At 25.2% G+C, this 18,134-nt stretch overlaps 1 protein-coding gene across 1 annotated transcript; it reads right to left on the bottom strand.

Annotated features, from left to right (window-relative positions):
- Nucleotides 1-5,092: 5,092 nt before the first annotated feature.
- OCT59_011591 (uncharacterized protein) lies at nucleotides 5,093-6,984 on the bottom strand (the record flags this gene model as incomplete). Its single annotated transcript, XM_066133852.1, has 12 exons — nucleotides 5,093-5,130; nucleotides 5,204-5,380; nucleotides 5,461-5,601; nucleotides 5,663-5,687; nucleotides 5,776-5,814; nucleotides 5,892-5,980; nucleotides 6,076-6,160; nucleotides 6,239-6,251; nucleotides 6,303-6,331; nucleotides 6,409-6,627; nucleotides 6,695-6,810; nucleotides 6,915-6,984. 12 exons carry the CDS (start codon nucleotides 6,982-6,984, stop codon nucleotides 5,093-5,095), a joined length of 1,041 nt encoding a protein of 346 aa, XP_065989172.1.
- Nucleotides 6,985-18,134: the final 11,150 nt, after the last annotated feature.

Here is an 18,134-nt window from a genome sequence, read left to right as displayed (position 1 = left end):
TAAAAACGTCAGACTTGGCAGTTGGCATTTTGTAATTAAAAATCAAAAAAATATTGTTTTTTTTAATTAAAAACATCAGACTTGACGTTTTTGTAATTAAAAAATCAAAAAAATGATTTTTTTGATTAAAAATGTCAGACTTGATGTTTTTGTAATTAAAAAATCAAAAAAAAAATGATTTTTTTGATTAAAAACGTTAGACTTGACGTTATTGTAATTAAAAAATCAAAAAAAATGATTTTTTTGATTAAAAACATCAGACTTGACGTTTTTGTTATTAAAAAATCAAAAAAATGATTTTTTAATTAAAAAACGTCAGACTTGACATTTTTGTGATTAAAAAATAAAAATTAAAAAAATATTGGTTTTTTTTAATTAAAAATGTCAGACTTGACGTTTTTGTAATTAAAAAATCAAAAAAAATGATTTTTTTGATTAAAAACGTCAGACTTGACATTTTTGTGATTAAAAAATCAAAAAAAATGATTTTTTAATTAAAAACGTCAGACTTGACATTTTTGTGATTAAAAATCAAAAAAATATTGGTTTTTTTTAATTAAAAACGTCAGTCTTGACATTTTTTGTTAAAAAAATAAAAAATGAAGAAAAAACGTTTTTGTGTTATTTTTTTTATAATTTTATATGGAAAAATGCCAAAATGTTTTTTTCTTAATAGTAATGCAAAAAAAAAAGTTTTTGGCATTTTTTTTAATAATATTATATGAAAAAACGCTGAAACGTTTTTTTTACAATTTTTTTATTTTTTTGCAATATTTTATGAAATTTTAATGATCAACAAAATAATGAAATTATACAAATATTGAATGATGCAACAATTTAACAGGGACTTTTAGTGGCACAGGAAGAGTTTTTGCGAAAAGTTGGCATTAGAAGTTTTTTTCATTGTCAGTGTCATTGACATTGACATTGACATTGACATTGACATTGACATTGACATTGACATTGTCACTGACATTGACATTGTCATTGACATTTACATAAAGTTATATAAGATTAATCTGAGAGTTTTTTACCAAAAAGGAAATTTTTTTATAAAAAGGGAAATGATTTTCAATTTCGAGGCAATTCAGCAGGTGTTTTAATAACAAATTGAGAAATGATTTCCATAGAAAATCTCGTGACAAAATTTATAATAAATTTAAAATAAATGATCAACAAATGATTAACAAAATCGTTACTAGTTTTATAAAAAACGCCCAATAATATCTTTTTATTGTTTTAATATATTTTTAATATATAACACTTATTAAACATGTAGCATTTATACATTATATTAAACATGATTAGCATAGATTTTATTGTTATAAATATGTGCGTTCCAAATCAATGTAAAAACAGATAATTTGTCTTGAATTTTTGTAAAGCATTTATTAAAGAGGTTATCTCATTGTTTATTTTAAGGTTTTGTTCTATTGTGAATCAATATTTGCGTCTGAGTGTATATGCTAGTGTATGCATTACCGTATTCGCATTTGATTCATCTGTTTTATTGTGTTACCTTCGTAAATTGATCGACAGTGATATACTTATTAGTGTTTTAATACGCACGCTTATACGCGTTTATTAACATTTATTTTATTAATATTCCTTCTGCTTACTATACACATATAAGCTTATTTTTATAAGCATTCAAGAACTGGGCATAACAATATGATAAAATATTTTTTTTGGTGCAGTCATTTAACTCTATCTTTCTTTATTTTCTTCAATAAAATATCCCTATAAAAAAATTGGGATACATTTTTTATAAAGTTTTTATACGATTTTTTTCCTTAGAAATAATGTATCATAATAGGATACGGAAAAATGCACAATTCCGTATCACTAAAAATGTGGTTTGGATACGGAATTTGCACGGAATTCATATGGAATTTACATGATTTGATCACTGATTTTATCACGAAATTTATACGATTTGGTCACTGAATTTACTATTTGTATTACAGTTTACTATAATTATATTTACATAAATCTAATTTTACTTTATTAAATTAAATAAAAAATAAAAAATAAACAAAATACAAATACATTATGAAAATTCCCTCCTTATTAAAACCACCTATTGCAACCAAAATTATCTATAAGTTCAGGTTCATTTGGAGTCAAATAACAAAAAAAGAAACATAAGAATGTCTAGCTTAATTGGAAACAAAACCCCCCCCCTTCATATAGTATCTGCAATCGTCCAAGTCACCAAAGGTCAGCATTCCTACAAAAAAAGAAAGAGAACTCCAGAATGTCTGACCTACATAAATGAAAAAAATTATGAAGCATCTGATGAAAAAGAAACCAAAACAACAAAATAAATCCAAAACTGACCTACAAAAAAAGAAGACTCTAAAGCAACAAACTGAAACAACCTACCCTATAAAAAATAAATGTCCGGAAAATGTCAAAGAAAATGTCCGGAATAAATCAATACAAATTCCGGACATATGTTTGTCCAGAAAATGTTCCAAAAACACACTCGTTTCCGGACACTCATTTTGTCCGGAATTTGTACTGGTTTTAGTTTTTGTCCGGTATTTGTCCATATTTTGTCCAAAACTTTAAACAACGGAAAATCAATATGAAAATCGGGATACTTTTGGGACATTTTGCAGACATTTTCAGAACATTATCCGGAAAGTATCCGGATTTCTCATTTACAAAATTTATCAGTTAATTTCAGCCGAATTTATCAATCAATTTCAGCCGAGTTTATCAGTTAATTTCAGCCGGGTTTATCAATCAATTTTCAATCAATTTCAGTTGAATTTATCAATCAATTTCAGCCGAATTTATCAGTTAATTTCAGCCGGGTTTGTCAGTTAAAAATTTATCAGATAATTGCAGCCGAATTTATAGGATAATTGCGACTAATTCCAGCCGATTCATAAATATATATCAGTCAAAAGTCAAATTTGCATTTAGCAGCCAAATTTAGAATTGATTATAAATCAAATTTACATTCGAATTTCGAAATTTAAATTATAAATCTTTATTAAATCAAATATAAATTACATTAATAAACATTATACGGTATATGCTATATTTTCTAAATATTTTTAGTATCTAAATAATAAAAGTGATATGCAATATTTAAATATTTAAAATGTAAAATTAATAAGAGATATACGGTATTAGTAGTAGTATTTAAATGTAAAAGAAATAAAGAGTTATTATTAGTAATATTTAAACGTGAAAAAATTAATAAAAGATATTAGTATTTAAATGTAAAAAAAAAAATAATTAGTATTATTAATATTTAAACATAAAAAATTAAGATATTAGTATTTAAATGTAAAAAAAAATAATTAGTATTATTAATATTTAAACATAAAAAATTAAGATATTAGTATTTAAATGTAAAAAAATAGAGAAATATTAGTATTTAAATGTAAAATGATGAGAGGTATTAGTTTTGGTGTAAATAGTGTAAAAAAAGAGATATTAGTATTTAATGTGAAAACAAGAATTAGTAATGTTTATATGTAAAAAAAAGTAATAAGAGCGAGATAAAATAAGAGAAAAGTTACCAATATTATCGATAATATTTTCAATTTTACTATTTTTTTTTGTTATAAATTGATGAAAAAGAGCTCGTAAATATTGTAAATATTGAAAACAAAAAGAAAATAAAAGAAAGAGGAAAAAATTTTTTTATTTTTTTCTTTTGAAAAAACCATATATTTATATATTTATAGTAAATTCGTGATTTACTATTTTTAAAACAATCATAACACGTATTATCAATGACACGTGCATGATTAACTTACAATTTTGAAAATAATTTTTATTGGCCAATTATTAGCATGACGGAATTCCTATGATCCTATCTGCTATAGTTACACAAATTATTTACGTTCTACATTATTTTCTTAACATGTTGGTTTGTAAAGACCTTGTAAGACTAAAAATATTTAATAAAATATGCATTTTTGTCCTTGGAATTTACGTGATCTTTCCTTTGAAATCTTTGTAAAAATCACAAATTGTCATAGAAATATAAAATCGATCAATAACCTTGTTAAAAATCTACTTTCAATTATTTTTTAGAGAATTGTGATAATAAATAAAGCATTTAACCATGCAAAAAAAGAATAAATAAATAAATTTTTTTTTTTTTAAAAAAAAATTAGTAACGCGTTTATTAATTAACAATTCAATAATATTAATTGATTACATAATTATTTAAACACTTAGAAGAAAATTTAATAAAAAATTAAATTATCCTCTATAACTGAAAGATCATCAATTAAATTTTTAACTTCTATTTTCGATGAAATCTTGTTAAATCTGTTATTAAAATCGCCTCTTATTAACTTCCAATCTTTACTTTTTCCTAATAAAATTTCTGATTGTTGATTAAGAATCTGTATAAAATTAAAATTATTTTCACGTAAAATATTACATTCTGTATGCTTCTCTTGAATTTTTAACATTTTTTCGTATTCTACTATTGATCTTTCTATAATTTCTTTGACGTTCAGAAGATTCAAAAGATAGAGTTTATAAAATAAAGAATCTTATAAAGGAATTGCCAACGTATAGAATCTTAAATAAAAGGAACGTTAATAAAATAGAGAGTGATATATGCATAAGATGTGAGAGAAAAGTGGAAGACTGGGATCATGTATGGGTATGCGAAAGGAATGAGTTCACACAAATTGCCAAGGAGAATATTTATTCCTATTACTGATAAAACTAAGAGTTTTTACTCAATCAAACTCATTTTTAAATTATATAGAAATAAGTTTTCTAGTTTGGCGCTATTAAGCAATTCGTAAATAAATTTTTTTTGCATTGCGTCTATTTTTTTTTATTTAATGTTTATTGCCCATAATTTTGGAACTATTTTTATTAAAATAATAATTCAGTTGACGGTTAAAAGTAAAAAAGCTGTCTGCTGCATTTTACCACCAAAAATCAATCTTTATTTAATGTGTAAAAATCAGGTTACATACGAAAAAAAAGTAATATTTCTCGATTACCAAAAAAATTTACAAGGAAAGTTTTTTAGCCAAAAATCAAAATAATCTCATTTCTTCACTCTAGTTAACGGAAATTTCATTTAGGATGTATTAAAATTTTAATTATTATGGGTTTTTTTTTTATTTTCATTGTAATCTTTAAATTAAATTTATAAATGTGAGAATTTAGTTAAGGCAATGTAGAAATAAAATAAAATTACTACACCTACCAATGACCTTCTTTGTTGCTGATCTGCGAGATTTTTGTTCAAAAAAATCGCTTGCATCGTTATCATTTTTGTCACCCTCTCGTCTAATCTTTTTTTGTTTTTGATTATTGTCTGATCTTTTCATTCTTTTTTTGTCTTGAATAAAACCTATGGACCTTTTACCTTTCATATCAGACACTAAATTGTTAAGAATTACTTGATTTAGCTTTATATTTAGAAATGACTTAAAATTCAATATATAATTATATCTCCTTGACCTGGATTATCTTTAGGTTGCTTTACTCCAATTCCACGCTTATCAGCCAAAAAGTCAATTAATTCATCTTGTGCTTCAGGATATAATATTAAGTAAGCATTCATTAAATGCTCAGGTTCTTCGCTCAGCCAAAAATTCTGATCTGCAAAGTAAAATACATTAGAAAGACCGTTAATTCATTAAAAAATTATGACAATTATTACCTCTTTCATTCACATCTTCATTAGGCTAAAAATTCAAAATTATAAAATATTTAATTTAATATTTATATTATTATAAAACACACAAATTTTTAGAAAACATTAATCGTTATCACCTCAATCTCATCATGCATATTTTCTAAATCCTCAGAATTCTAGAATTTTTTTTTAAAAGAAAAAAGGTTAATGTGAATTATAATTGTAAAAAAGTTTTTAATGGTCAATTAAATACCTGCTGAATATGCTTTTCTGATTGCATTTCATCAATTTCATCATCTTGCTCTTGGTCCTTATAATTCTTTTTATTTCGTGAATATTCACCTGGATAGAAAAATGCAAAAGCAATACATGATATTATGATTAATTATTAAATTATAAATGCAGATTGATGTAAAATAAAAAAAATTAATACTTACGTTTATTATTAATTATAGCACGGATTATTTCCTTAATTGCCCAATCGTTAGCGCAATTAGGAAAAGTGGGATTTTTTTGTTTAAACTAATAATATAACATATGAATTAGCATATAAAATAAAAATATTAAATCATTTGAATGAATCAAATTTAATGCAATTACCAGATAGATAAGACTTAAAATTTTTTTCATATCCTAGTCACACCATTTCTTATCACGATCTAACATACCATTGATCAAATCACGTAAATCAGCCTAATAATAGTTTAATTTTAAATATATTAACAATTTAATTATTATTAATGTAAAAATATTATAAAATAAGAACTTACACGATATCCTTGATATTCACGTCTTGTTAAATTCAATGCTTTACGAACATTTTTAGCTAAATTACCACGTGGTTTTGCAATAGGTAATGATGGTTGGACTGGTTGATCCTTAAATGAAGATTGAATAATAGATGATTGATTTAAAAATGATGTACATGGACTCAAATGACTTTGAGATTCAATATCTTCAACGGAAGCAATTGAAGATCTTCTTGATTGCTGTTACAAATTAAATAAATCAGTTATTTTATATAAAGTAATTTATACTTTATACCAAATCACATACATTTTCGTCTGTTGAATCTTGATTTTGTTGTTGACTTTGCTTGAGCCGTCTAAGTAAATCTTTATTTTGTTTATTCATAATTTCTAATTGATTTTTTAGGTCTTGTATACTAGTAGCTGTTAATGAATATTTTTTTTTAAATTTTAATATATAAAAGTATTAAATTATAAAAGTATTAAATTATTATTTAAAATTATAATATATTAATAAATAAATATACTTTGACCATCACTAATAAACGTAGATTGAGTTTCAGGTTGGGTATATTTTTTTTTTACTAATTTTGACATCACTTTTAAAAACGCGAGCAAAAAATATCTAGAGAATAAAATTGCATTCGCGTTTGAGAAAATTATATACTATTTATAATATATTGATAAATCCACATCTTACAATAAACTCCCTATAGAAAATCAACATACAATCAGTCCAATCAACCTTTTTCATACATTTTAAACGTGCTATTTTTCTGTAAATATCGTAAATCTAGAGATTCATCTGGTATTAGTTACTGCATGTCAATCTAGTAAATAACATTTGTGTGCGATATCTTTGACTTTTATTTTCATAAAAAAATAGACATTTAAAGAGTAAAATTATTGTGTATTTAAACAAAATATAACATTACATTTATAAAAATAATAAATAAAGCTAAACTGTTATTGGACCGATCAATTATTCATTTGGTAATCAATCAGATATCTGATAAAGGACATTTATAACTGAAAGTTTAAAATTAAAAAATATTTTACGCAATAAATTTAATAAAAAATGTATTTTTATACTATTAAATAACTTTTATTTAACAATATTTTTTTATTTTTACATTCCACATGAACTCTATTTGGAAAATTTAACTTGCATACTGTACTTGAAATTCCGAAGTTTAAAGTAAGGGGAGAATTTTTTTTAAATAGGAGTAAACCTTTTTTTTTTTGTGCAATATATTTTTTATAAAAAAAAAGGGTGGAATTTTTTTTCACATGAAATGAAAATTCTCACACTAAAGTACATAATAAAAAAGATGTTAATTACGTAGTTTTCTGATCATGTATATCATGTATATCAGTTTTAACTGTTTGTTTAATATCAATCATGGGGAACATTTCCTTATTTAATGATACTTAAATTAAATTAACTTGATATAGCTTAGCTTGATATTAAATTAACTTAATATAGTTTAGCTTGAAAGTCTTATGATCATCCCTGAACTGGTACTTCTTTATTTGGCCGGTAAACTACATATTATTCAGATTAATAAATATTCATTAAAAACTATTATTTGATAATCATTGTGTATCTCGGATTGAAGCTCATGCATCTCATGTGAAGTATGTGAATTGGTTGATTATCTGCGATCTGAGTGCTTTTTTTTTAATATTCTACTGGTAACTAAGAATAATAAAAACATTTCACAACTCAAAAATATGATCAATTTACTTCTTTTAGGTAAATGCAGAAAGTTTATCTTTTTTTTATGTTCTTTAATTAGAAATATGTTTAACCATTCATTTTTTTTTATTATAGGAACTGGTTAGAATGAACTTTTGAAACAGCAATTTCACCTTTTCTGAGGTAGATGGTGTTTCTTTATCTTTTTTTTGGTATTTTTCTTTTAGGAACGTTACTAATCACTCCTTTTCTTTTTTTCTTTATAGAAACTGGTTAGAATGAACTTTTTAAACAGCAATTCATCTTCTTTGAGTTAAGTAGTTCATTATCTTTTTTTTTGTATTTTTCGTAAGGAACATTACTTACCGTCTCTTTTCCTTTTATTATAGGAATGAATTACTTAGATTTCTTTGTAAAGCAAAAAGTATGGGATAATTTAAGTGTAGAAAGAATAAAAAAAATTAATGAATATTTTAAAAAATTAAATAATGTATCTTCTATCAATAAATAAAATTAATTAATACTACTAAAAAAGAGTATTATGAATTACTTTAGATTCAACTAGGTGTAACCCATCACATTGTGACGGGAATGATACTTGCCCATCAAGTAAGAGAGTAATAAAGAGAGTAATAATAACACACGTCTCCCATCACTTCTTTTCGTCACTCCTCTTCGTCTCCCATCACTCCTTTTTACCTCCCATCACTCCTCTTCATCTTTCCATCACTTCTTTTTGTCTCCCATCACTCCTTTTTATCTCTCATAACTCCTCTTCGTCTCCCATCACTCCTTTTCGTCTTCCATCACTTCTCTTCATCTTTCCATCACTCCTTTCCGTCTCCTATCACTTCTCCTCATCACTCCTTTTATCTCCCATTACTCCTCTTCATCTACCATCATACCATATTTCTCCTTTTTGTTTCCTATCACTTTTCACTACTCTTTTTTACTCTCTTTCATCTTCCATTACATTCCATTACTCCATTATTATTTCATTTTTTATTAGATTCTTTCTTCTTGATCATTGTAATATGAAAAAAAATTCAATTATAACAATCTATTGTCATGAAAAAAATATTTCCCATAGAATTTACTAAACCGATCTATTGTTACAAAAAATAAATAAGTAAATTATACATCAGTCTATTTATATTGAGCCTAAAAAATAATTAGGGAAAATATTATTACTAATAATAATAATAAGAATCGGAAAAAAGGCAATTACCATGGTGCTATCAATCTGATCACCGATCCAAATCTAAATGGTTTAAGAATGTGATTTGAGAAAAAAAAATAACAATGAAGAAAATTGAAAAAAAGATAAAAATAAAATTTGAGGGAAAAGAAAAAAGATAAGAAAAGAAAAAAAGGAATCTGTAAAAAAAATAAGCACCGAAAAAAATTCTGAAAAGAAAGAACAATAATCTGGTCCAAAAAGACTGAAAAAAAAAATTTTAAAATAAATTAATAATACGGTCTAAAAAAAAGACTGAAAAAAATAATAATATAAAAAAAAATCGATCTTAAAAGACCAATAAAAAAAATTTCAGTTTGGAAAAAAACCAATAAAATTCTCGGGTTGGAAAAAAAACCAAACCAAAAAAAGAGGGAAAAAAATGAAAATTTTTTTTAAAAAAAAGGAAAAGAAAAAGGGAAAGAACAAGGAAAAAGGTTTAAAAGAGAAAAGAGGAAACTTTTAAAAAAAAGAAAGAACTGAAAGTAAAAGATCGATTCAAGAAAAAAAAAGAAAATTAAAAAAAAGGGAACTGAAAGAATTCAATTTGGTAATTTGGTTCGGAAGAAAAGATAAAATTTTAAAAATAGGTTTAAAAAAAATGAAAAAAATAAAATTGAAAAAAAAATATGTAAATCGGTCGATTAAAATTTCATTAACCGGAATTGGATTATATATAACAATATGACTTGCTAATCAAGCGGGTCTTAGCTATAAAGAATTCAGATCAGCAATTTAAAATTAATTTATACAGGTTAATTTAAACGTAATGCCCAATGATTTTTTTTGTGTAATAAAAAAATGTGGTGGCAAAAAATAATTATATGCAATTCTGTGGCACATTCTGATTTATGTGACATCCACGGATCCACCCCACATCATACGTATAAGATCAACATATCCAGTGGCTGGTTTATATATATGTTGCAGATCATCCCAATTATCAGATGGTAATACGACTAATACGTTTAGCAATTTATTATTTATTATATGTATAAAATACAAAAAATAAATTACTAATCTTTTGAAATTTCAGCTATATCCTTATCTCTATCTATAATACAATATTTATTTCCTAATGGAAAAAAGCCAACACAACAATCAATAGCTGATACTCTTATAAAATCATAATAACTAAATCCACTAAATAATAATACTCCTACATTATCTTCAGTAACTGGTTTTGTCCACTGAATATACGCTAACATTTTTTTTTGATCATTAAATTCATATAAAAAAAAGAATTCAATAATTCCATAAAAAGTTTTTGTTACAAATTCAGATTCGCGATATTTGAAATTCGCCCATTTATCAACTTCAATTTGTACCTAAAAAATATATAAAATAAAAATATTGTAATTTATTATAATTAATAAACACTACAATAATATATAAAACTGGAATATTTACTTTTACAGTATGATTAATTCTTGCCCAATCATTATTCTTATTAATCCATTTTGATCCAATAAAATATTTATTTTTGGTTAACATCCGTCCATACATTATACCTTCTTTTGGTAAACTCTAAATAAATTAATAGTTAATATATTTAAAAATAGTTGAAAATTAAAATATGATAATAATATTTAATCAAACTGTACTTACATTTAAATTTAAATCAGTTATATTATTATATGATGTTGATAAATTTTCTTTTATTTTTTTAAGTTGAATTTGTGAAAGAATATGTTTTTTAGTAGGAAAATAAAATTCTTCAAAATAATATTCATCAGTATATATTAAATGCTGAGCATATTGCTTTGGAGATGATTTTGATAAAAAAACATGTTGATAAATTTCATGATAAGGGAGATGGTTAAATAATTCCATAAGATATACGTTATTAATAATATTTTTATAGGGATGTAAACATGATTTTGCCAATGGAATTAACATTCCGCATATACGCTCCATGGGAAATTGCCAAGTGGCCCAACAAGGACCTGTATTTCTAATACTATCAGTTACATGTAATAAGTAATGAAAACAAAGTTTTATTGCACTGATATTTTCTTTAATACCGCCATAATATTCTCTACAAATAAAATAAAGTAATAAAAATATTAATTTAAAATATTATAATGAAATATAATAAATATTTTGCATTAAATAATATTATTAATTTTTTTAAAAATTAATTAAATAAATTAATGTATACTTACTTTTCGTAATGCTTATAAAAATTTAATAATAAAATTTTAATTTCTGATATATCTTCTTCAAATAAACATAATTTTTTACATAATCTAACTGCTTTAACAAATAAAGCCCAACCTTCATAATATTTTATTGAAAGCTTATCTTTTAACAAAGGTAAGGAATACATAATAATCCAGGCCATCCATTCTTCTGCCTTATAACTATTATAATAAAGAGTAATATTACGAGGTGGGCGTCCAAGATAAGATGGAATCATTTTACGAGCTGTATGCATTAGATTTCCAATTTCGGTCCATATAGTTTTATTAAGTATATATGGTTTATTACTATTTTCGCCAACATTTTTGAAAAATACACCAAACCAATGCTTAACCATATATTTTGCAACATTTTCAAACATTAGGTGCATTATATCTAATGCAAAAGAAGATGGAAATTTGATTGAAGGTAGATCATATAATATACTTTGATTTTTTATTCCTGATATTATAGTTAATATATATTATTATTAGATAGTATATTTATTATAATAGATTAATAAAAACTTACCATAATTTCGTTGTAAAGATTCAATTGCTTGTTGTGTTATTATACAATTTAAATTTCGTATTATTTTTTCATATTCTTCATGTGATCTTAAGGGTAAATTATTTGCATCGTAGCTCATTAAATTATTGGATCCTATCGGAGGAATGGTAGAAAAGTATACATGTTTTACACAGATTCCTTTAATATTACAATAGCGACATCCCTTATATGAATTATGGCCAGTAAAACACTTTAGTTTTGTCAGGCCAGGTGTATCACCCGACCATGACAAAACATGTGCTTTTAAAATAAAATGATTCTTGGTATTGCCATCTATACAGTCAGTACCTCCTTTATAAGATAAAAGATTTTAATTAAAAATAGTTTAATTATTTAATTACATTATAATAATTATAATTGTAAATAAAACTTAACTGGCTAATTCCTTAAGTTCATCAACTATTGGATTCATGAATGAGTTAAAATCTTTTGGCTCCTTTGGTCCAGGAATTATTGATGTAATTAATAAATTTTCCTTAAGTACCCATTTTTCTGGTGAAAGATTTGCATTGATAAATAATAATATCCAGCAAGTTTCAGTTTTTTGACGAAAGATCTGATAACCATCTACAGAGCCAGTTAAAGCAATATCATGCTCATCTTGAATTTATCCTATTTTCAAAAGATCTAAATAACATTTTCCATCAAATACATCTCCTATTTTACCATCTTCGCCAAATCCATTACATGTTATGTATATATATTGATAACGTAACTCATTTGCACAATTTGGATTCTCATATTGTATTTTTAAATGCTTTATAAGGGAAAAACACGCAAATTGGTAACGCGGTTTTTTTTTGATCATACCTAGATTTATTGCAATAAGGACATAGCATTTCATTCTCAAATTGTCCTGTATATGCACAACAGGAATTAATACACATATCAATCCACTGTGGTTCAGTATTTACCAATTTTTTTAATGTTTTTTTTATTTGATAAATACTGATTGAAATATTGCTTGCTCTCATGATCTGATTCAATGCGTTATCAGTTAAATTGCATCGAACTTTAATTTCAAAAAGTCGTAATGCTTGTGCCAAGTCTTGAGATATATTTAATTTGAAGTCATCTATATAAGTTGAAATTTCGTTAGCAATACTATATAAGCTATTATTTAAATATAATATAAAGATATAAATCAAAGCTTACTATTATTTAAGTCGTCCGTAAATGATGTTTCTTGTGCATCATAATTATTATATTCTTGATCTAATTCTTGCATATAATAATCATCTTGCAAGCTACCATTGCTTGAATTTTCATAATCCTCTAAGCTACCATTGCTTGAATTTTCATAATCCTCTAAGCTACCATCACTTGAATTTTCATAATCCTTTAAGCTACCATCACTTGAATTTTCATAATCCTCTAAGTTATCATAATTGTTATCATCTAGCGAGTTATCATTGTCACTTAAATCTTGTAAGTCATTATCATTATTTAAATTATTATCTTGTAATAATTTATCATGAAACTCATCCATAGTTAAATCAGTATTTTGATAAAAATCTTGAAATTGTATATTATCGCCCCTATCACTTTTATTAATATAAATAAAAATTAGTTAAGTTTTTAGTTTACTTAGTATTAAACTGAAAAAACTCACCTTACTTCAATACTTTGGCTATTCATATTTGTATTTTTTATCCATTCAAGTTCTTTTTTTCTATGCTTTTTTACAGTTGGAAAGGTATGATACTTACCGCCTAATTCAGGGTTTTTTGCTTTACAAATAAAACATTTACACAATACTTTTTCTGACATTATAAAATTGAAAAATTAAAAAAGGGAATTTTATTTATAAAAGTGTGTTAAATTCAAAGATATTTTTACACTGAGCGACAGAGCATGATCAACTTAATCTCCTGATTAAAATATTGATATCCGATATGTATCACAAGAAGGGAGGTTTATATTTGTACTACTTGGCAAAAAAAATTTAATAAAGATGAAGCATCAGCGTGAATTTTTTCTTTTTTAAATAACTTCTGAAATTTGGAACTCTTTTATTATTATTATTTTTTAATTACTTAATGTTTAGGGATTTTTTTTTTAGGAATCAGCTTTATGTTGAGTGGATCTTAAATTGAGGGAATTTGGTTATTTAAATCCCATTCATCATATCAATATAACAAATTGGAATCCATGTTGAAAAGATTGTGAAGTAGGTGGTGGTGATGCTGTAGTAGCAGAAGTATGTATCATTTTAATGTTTTTTATTCTATGATCTATTAGATATAATTACACACTTTTCATAATGATAATGTATTTATATGCAATTAATGATATAAATTATATTTAATAGATATAACTCTTATTTTCTTTACTTGACGTAATATTCATGGTGATGATGTTAGAACATGACTTGGGCTTAAACACAATAAAACAATCATTATTTTTTATGCTATAGTAAGTGCCCAGTTTCTTTTTCATTTCTTTTATTATTATTTATTTTTCACTATTTTTTTTATTAAATTTTTTTCTATTTATTTCTTTAGGACCCCGGATATCTAATATAAAGGTCATAATGGACTTTTGGCCAAAAACACCCCTTTTTGCTGAAACTCAAAAAATCGTTTTTTGTAAATATCTCAGCATCCAGTAATTCAATTTTAATGAACTTTTTTTTATTTTGTAGCCCTCATTTAGCTCTACAATTTAAAAAAAAGTTCATCAAAATTGGACCACTGGATGCCGAGATATTTACAAAAAACGATTTTTTGAGCCCCTGAAAAATGTGCCAATCTGCCGAAAGTGTGACTTATGACCTGTTTTGGAGATATCCGGGGTCCTATTTCTTTCCTTTATTTTTCTTCTTTTATGATCAGAAAGCCTTGGAACAGTTTTAACTTGATGTTGCAGTACCATAGTAAGTGTTAGATTCTTTTTTTTTTCTTTTTTTTTATTAATTTTTATTTTACTATTTTTTTTATTAAATTTTTTTCTTTATTTTCCTTCTTTTAGGATCAGTTTGAGTTCGGATTGATGTTGCAGTACCATACCCTGTAAAAAATATGATCTGTGTTTTATCTTTCCATGTTTTTCCATGAATGTATCATTTTCATGGAATTTATAGCCTTAAATCATGGAAATTTTCATCTCGCTAATACAGATATCCGTGAATGTATCATTTTCACAGAATTTTTTATAGAAGACACAGAGAAAGAATGGAAATATTCGGATAAAAATTTTTTATAGGAATAGTACCATAGTAGGCATCAGATTCTTTTTTTATTTGTTTTTTTTTTGATTTATTTATTTTTTTTTTGATTTTCACTAATTTTTTTTTATTAAATTTTTTCAATTTTTTTCTTTCCTTCATTTTCTTCTTTTAAGATCAGGAAGTCTTGGATAGGTTTCAGCGTGTGGTTGCAGTGCCACAGTAAGTTCCAAATATTTTTTGAAAAGTTTTTCTTTTTTTTTTATTAATTTGCCAATAATTTTTTTTCTTTTCATCTCCTGAGATCGGGAACTCATAGGTCAGATGGAATAATACAATGGTAAGTGTCAATTCTCATTTCTTTTTCGTTTCAAAATAAATTTTTATTATTATTATTTATTAATATCTTTTTACCTTAGATTCAGAAGTTTCAGCGTAATGCAACAGTAAGAATTAATTTCTTTTTTTCACTCTTTTTTCCTGTTTCATTCATTCATTCTTTTTGTTTATATTTACTAATATTTTTCCTTTATTATTTTTCTAATTTAGATTCGGGAGAGGAGGGCTTGGATCAGATTGTGCACCTACTGCTGCGGTACTATAGTAAGTGCTGGGTTCTTTTTTTTTCATTGTGAATTTTTCCTTTATTTGATTATTTTAATTAATACTTTTTATTAACTTTCTTTCTTTAGTTTTCTTCTTTTAGGTTCAAGAAGAGCTAGATTGGATTCTGTATGATGTTGTGGCATTATGTAAGTGCTATATATCTCTTTTTTTCATTTTTTATTCCTTTTTTATACTCCTTTCTTTTTAAGTCTTTAGATTCAGATTGGATGAGACGTACTTATTGGATGTGATACTACTGTACACTGTAAGCACTAAATCTTTTTTCATTTTGAAACTTTTTCCCTTATTTTTTCATTTTTTTAATTTTTTTTTTTAATTTTTTTTTCTTTGTCTTTTAGGTGTGAAGTTTTAGATCAGGTTTAGCACAATGCTGCAGTGCAAATAGACCGATAGCTCCCTCATCAGCTTTAAAAAATTTATTATCAACATTTCTTAAAAATTTACAAAGATGATTAGCAAAAATTATTTTTGCTCAAAAACTCCCACGTTCTGATAAGATTTATCCAGAAAAGAAGAAATTACACACGAATGCTAACTTCAAAGAATATTGTCTAGTGGATACCTCAAGACCCTTTTCCTTCTTATGATACCTATCACCAAATCTGACCCGTATTATTCAAGCACGTCAGAAAATACCCTAACAAATGATCTTCAAAAATTGACACATGATTCATTAGTGCAAAAATCATCTGACCACCTGTTTTGTTAAATATTTAATTTTACTTTAGTTTTATGCAGAGTTGCAGACCTTCGTTCAATCTTTAATCTCAATACAATATATAAGCAGGATAGACTTATAGTATTTAGTGAAGTAGATCTCCAGATCTGAAATAACAATGTTAAAATTTCTTTTGTATTTGTGTTAATTTTGTGGTTTTCATGTGGAATCTCACAAATTTATTAAATCTGCCTAGAAATTGTTTTACAATAAAGTATACCTTTATCTACAATTTATATTATTGTGTTGTGTTTAAAAATAAATAAATAAGATGTCATAAAAAAATGAAAAAAATGATCATCCCTATGATGACCAATCTTTTTATTTTTTTTTTTAAGTCTAGCTACATATGAAAACTTAAATCAGAATTTTGTAGTGGCAAATAGCAATAGCGAACAATTAATAATAACAATTTATAATACTAATATTGTAAATAACAAGCAATTATTGATAATGATAAATTCCATAATAAATTTTTATTTGAATAATTAAACGAACAGATAATTCGAAAAAAATAATTATTTTTTCTAAAAATTTAAAAAATAATAATGATCAAGTTAATTTATTTTATTTAGATGATTTAATGTAATAAATTATACAACATCAGATCCAAACTCTACTCCAAACCAGTTTTTGAACTTGATCTGACTCGTAGAACCAAGGTAAAGTCGTTCCCATCCCTATTACATGTGACAATTGGGACATACGTTGATAATTTAATTTTACTACCATTGTGATTTGTAAATTATAAAATTATAATAATTTTACTAATATAGAACTGCGCAGCTACTGATTTTATTTATTTTATTTATTAGGTTAACTTCGCTCTGAGCTAATACAAAAAAATATTTAAGTACATTCTGCCTATTGTACGTGGTTTATACCTGAATGTTACCTCTTATTCATCTACCCTATCCTTCAAACCAATAATGGCTTTTGTCTCGTGGTCTTGTGTGAATCAGTTCATCCCTTCCATTGTATTTTAATAAAATTCCAATCCATAGCAAATCTTTTTTTTTTAAAAAAATCTGTACATATTCCGGACATTTTCTGTATAGAAAAACAGCAATTTTTTTTTTAAAAAAAATTCTATACAAATTCTGGACATTTTCCGTATTAGAAAATTAATAATTTTTTTTTTTAAAAAAAAATTCTGTACATATTCCGGACAATTAATAATTTTATGTACATATTCTGGACATTTAAAAACTTGTGAATGGATGATGTGATTATTTTTTAGGACGAAAAATGGTCATTTTCTGGACACATTCAAATATACCAGGACATTTTCTGGACATTTTTGTAGATGCTTTCCGGACAATCCTTTTTTATAGGGTAGTCACTTGGAGAATTTGTTTTTATCGACCAGTGTGGGGATTTTTATCAACCAGGGGCTGGCAGTTTCGGTCTGATAATCTGCGGGGTATGGGCTTCAACTTACTAAAGCTTAGTTTATTTAGGTGAGAGTATGGGAGGCAGTGGGCAGTGGCGTTATCTGGATTTTTGTGTCATAGGGTCTAATTTTAGTATCTTCACATTGTACCTTCTT

This window comes from Rhizophagus irregularis, chromosome 2 (genome assembly GCF_026210795.1).
Source record: "Rhizophagus irregularis chromosome 2, complete sequence".
NCBI classification, from domain to species: Eukaryota; Fungi; Glomeromycota; class Glomeromycetes; order Glomerales; family Glomeraceae; genus Rhizophagus; species Rhizophagus irregularis.
This window is presented reverse-complemented; position numbering and strand designations above follow the sequence as displayed.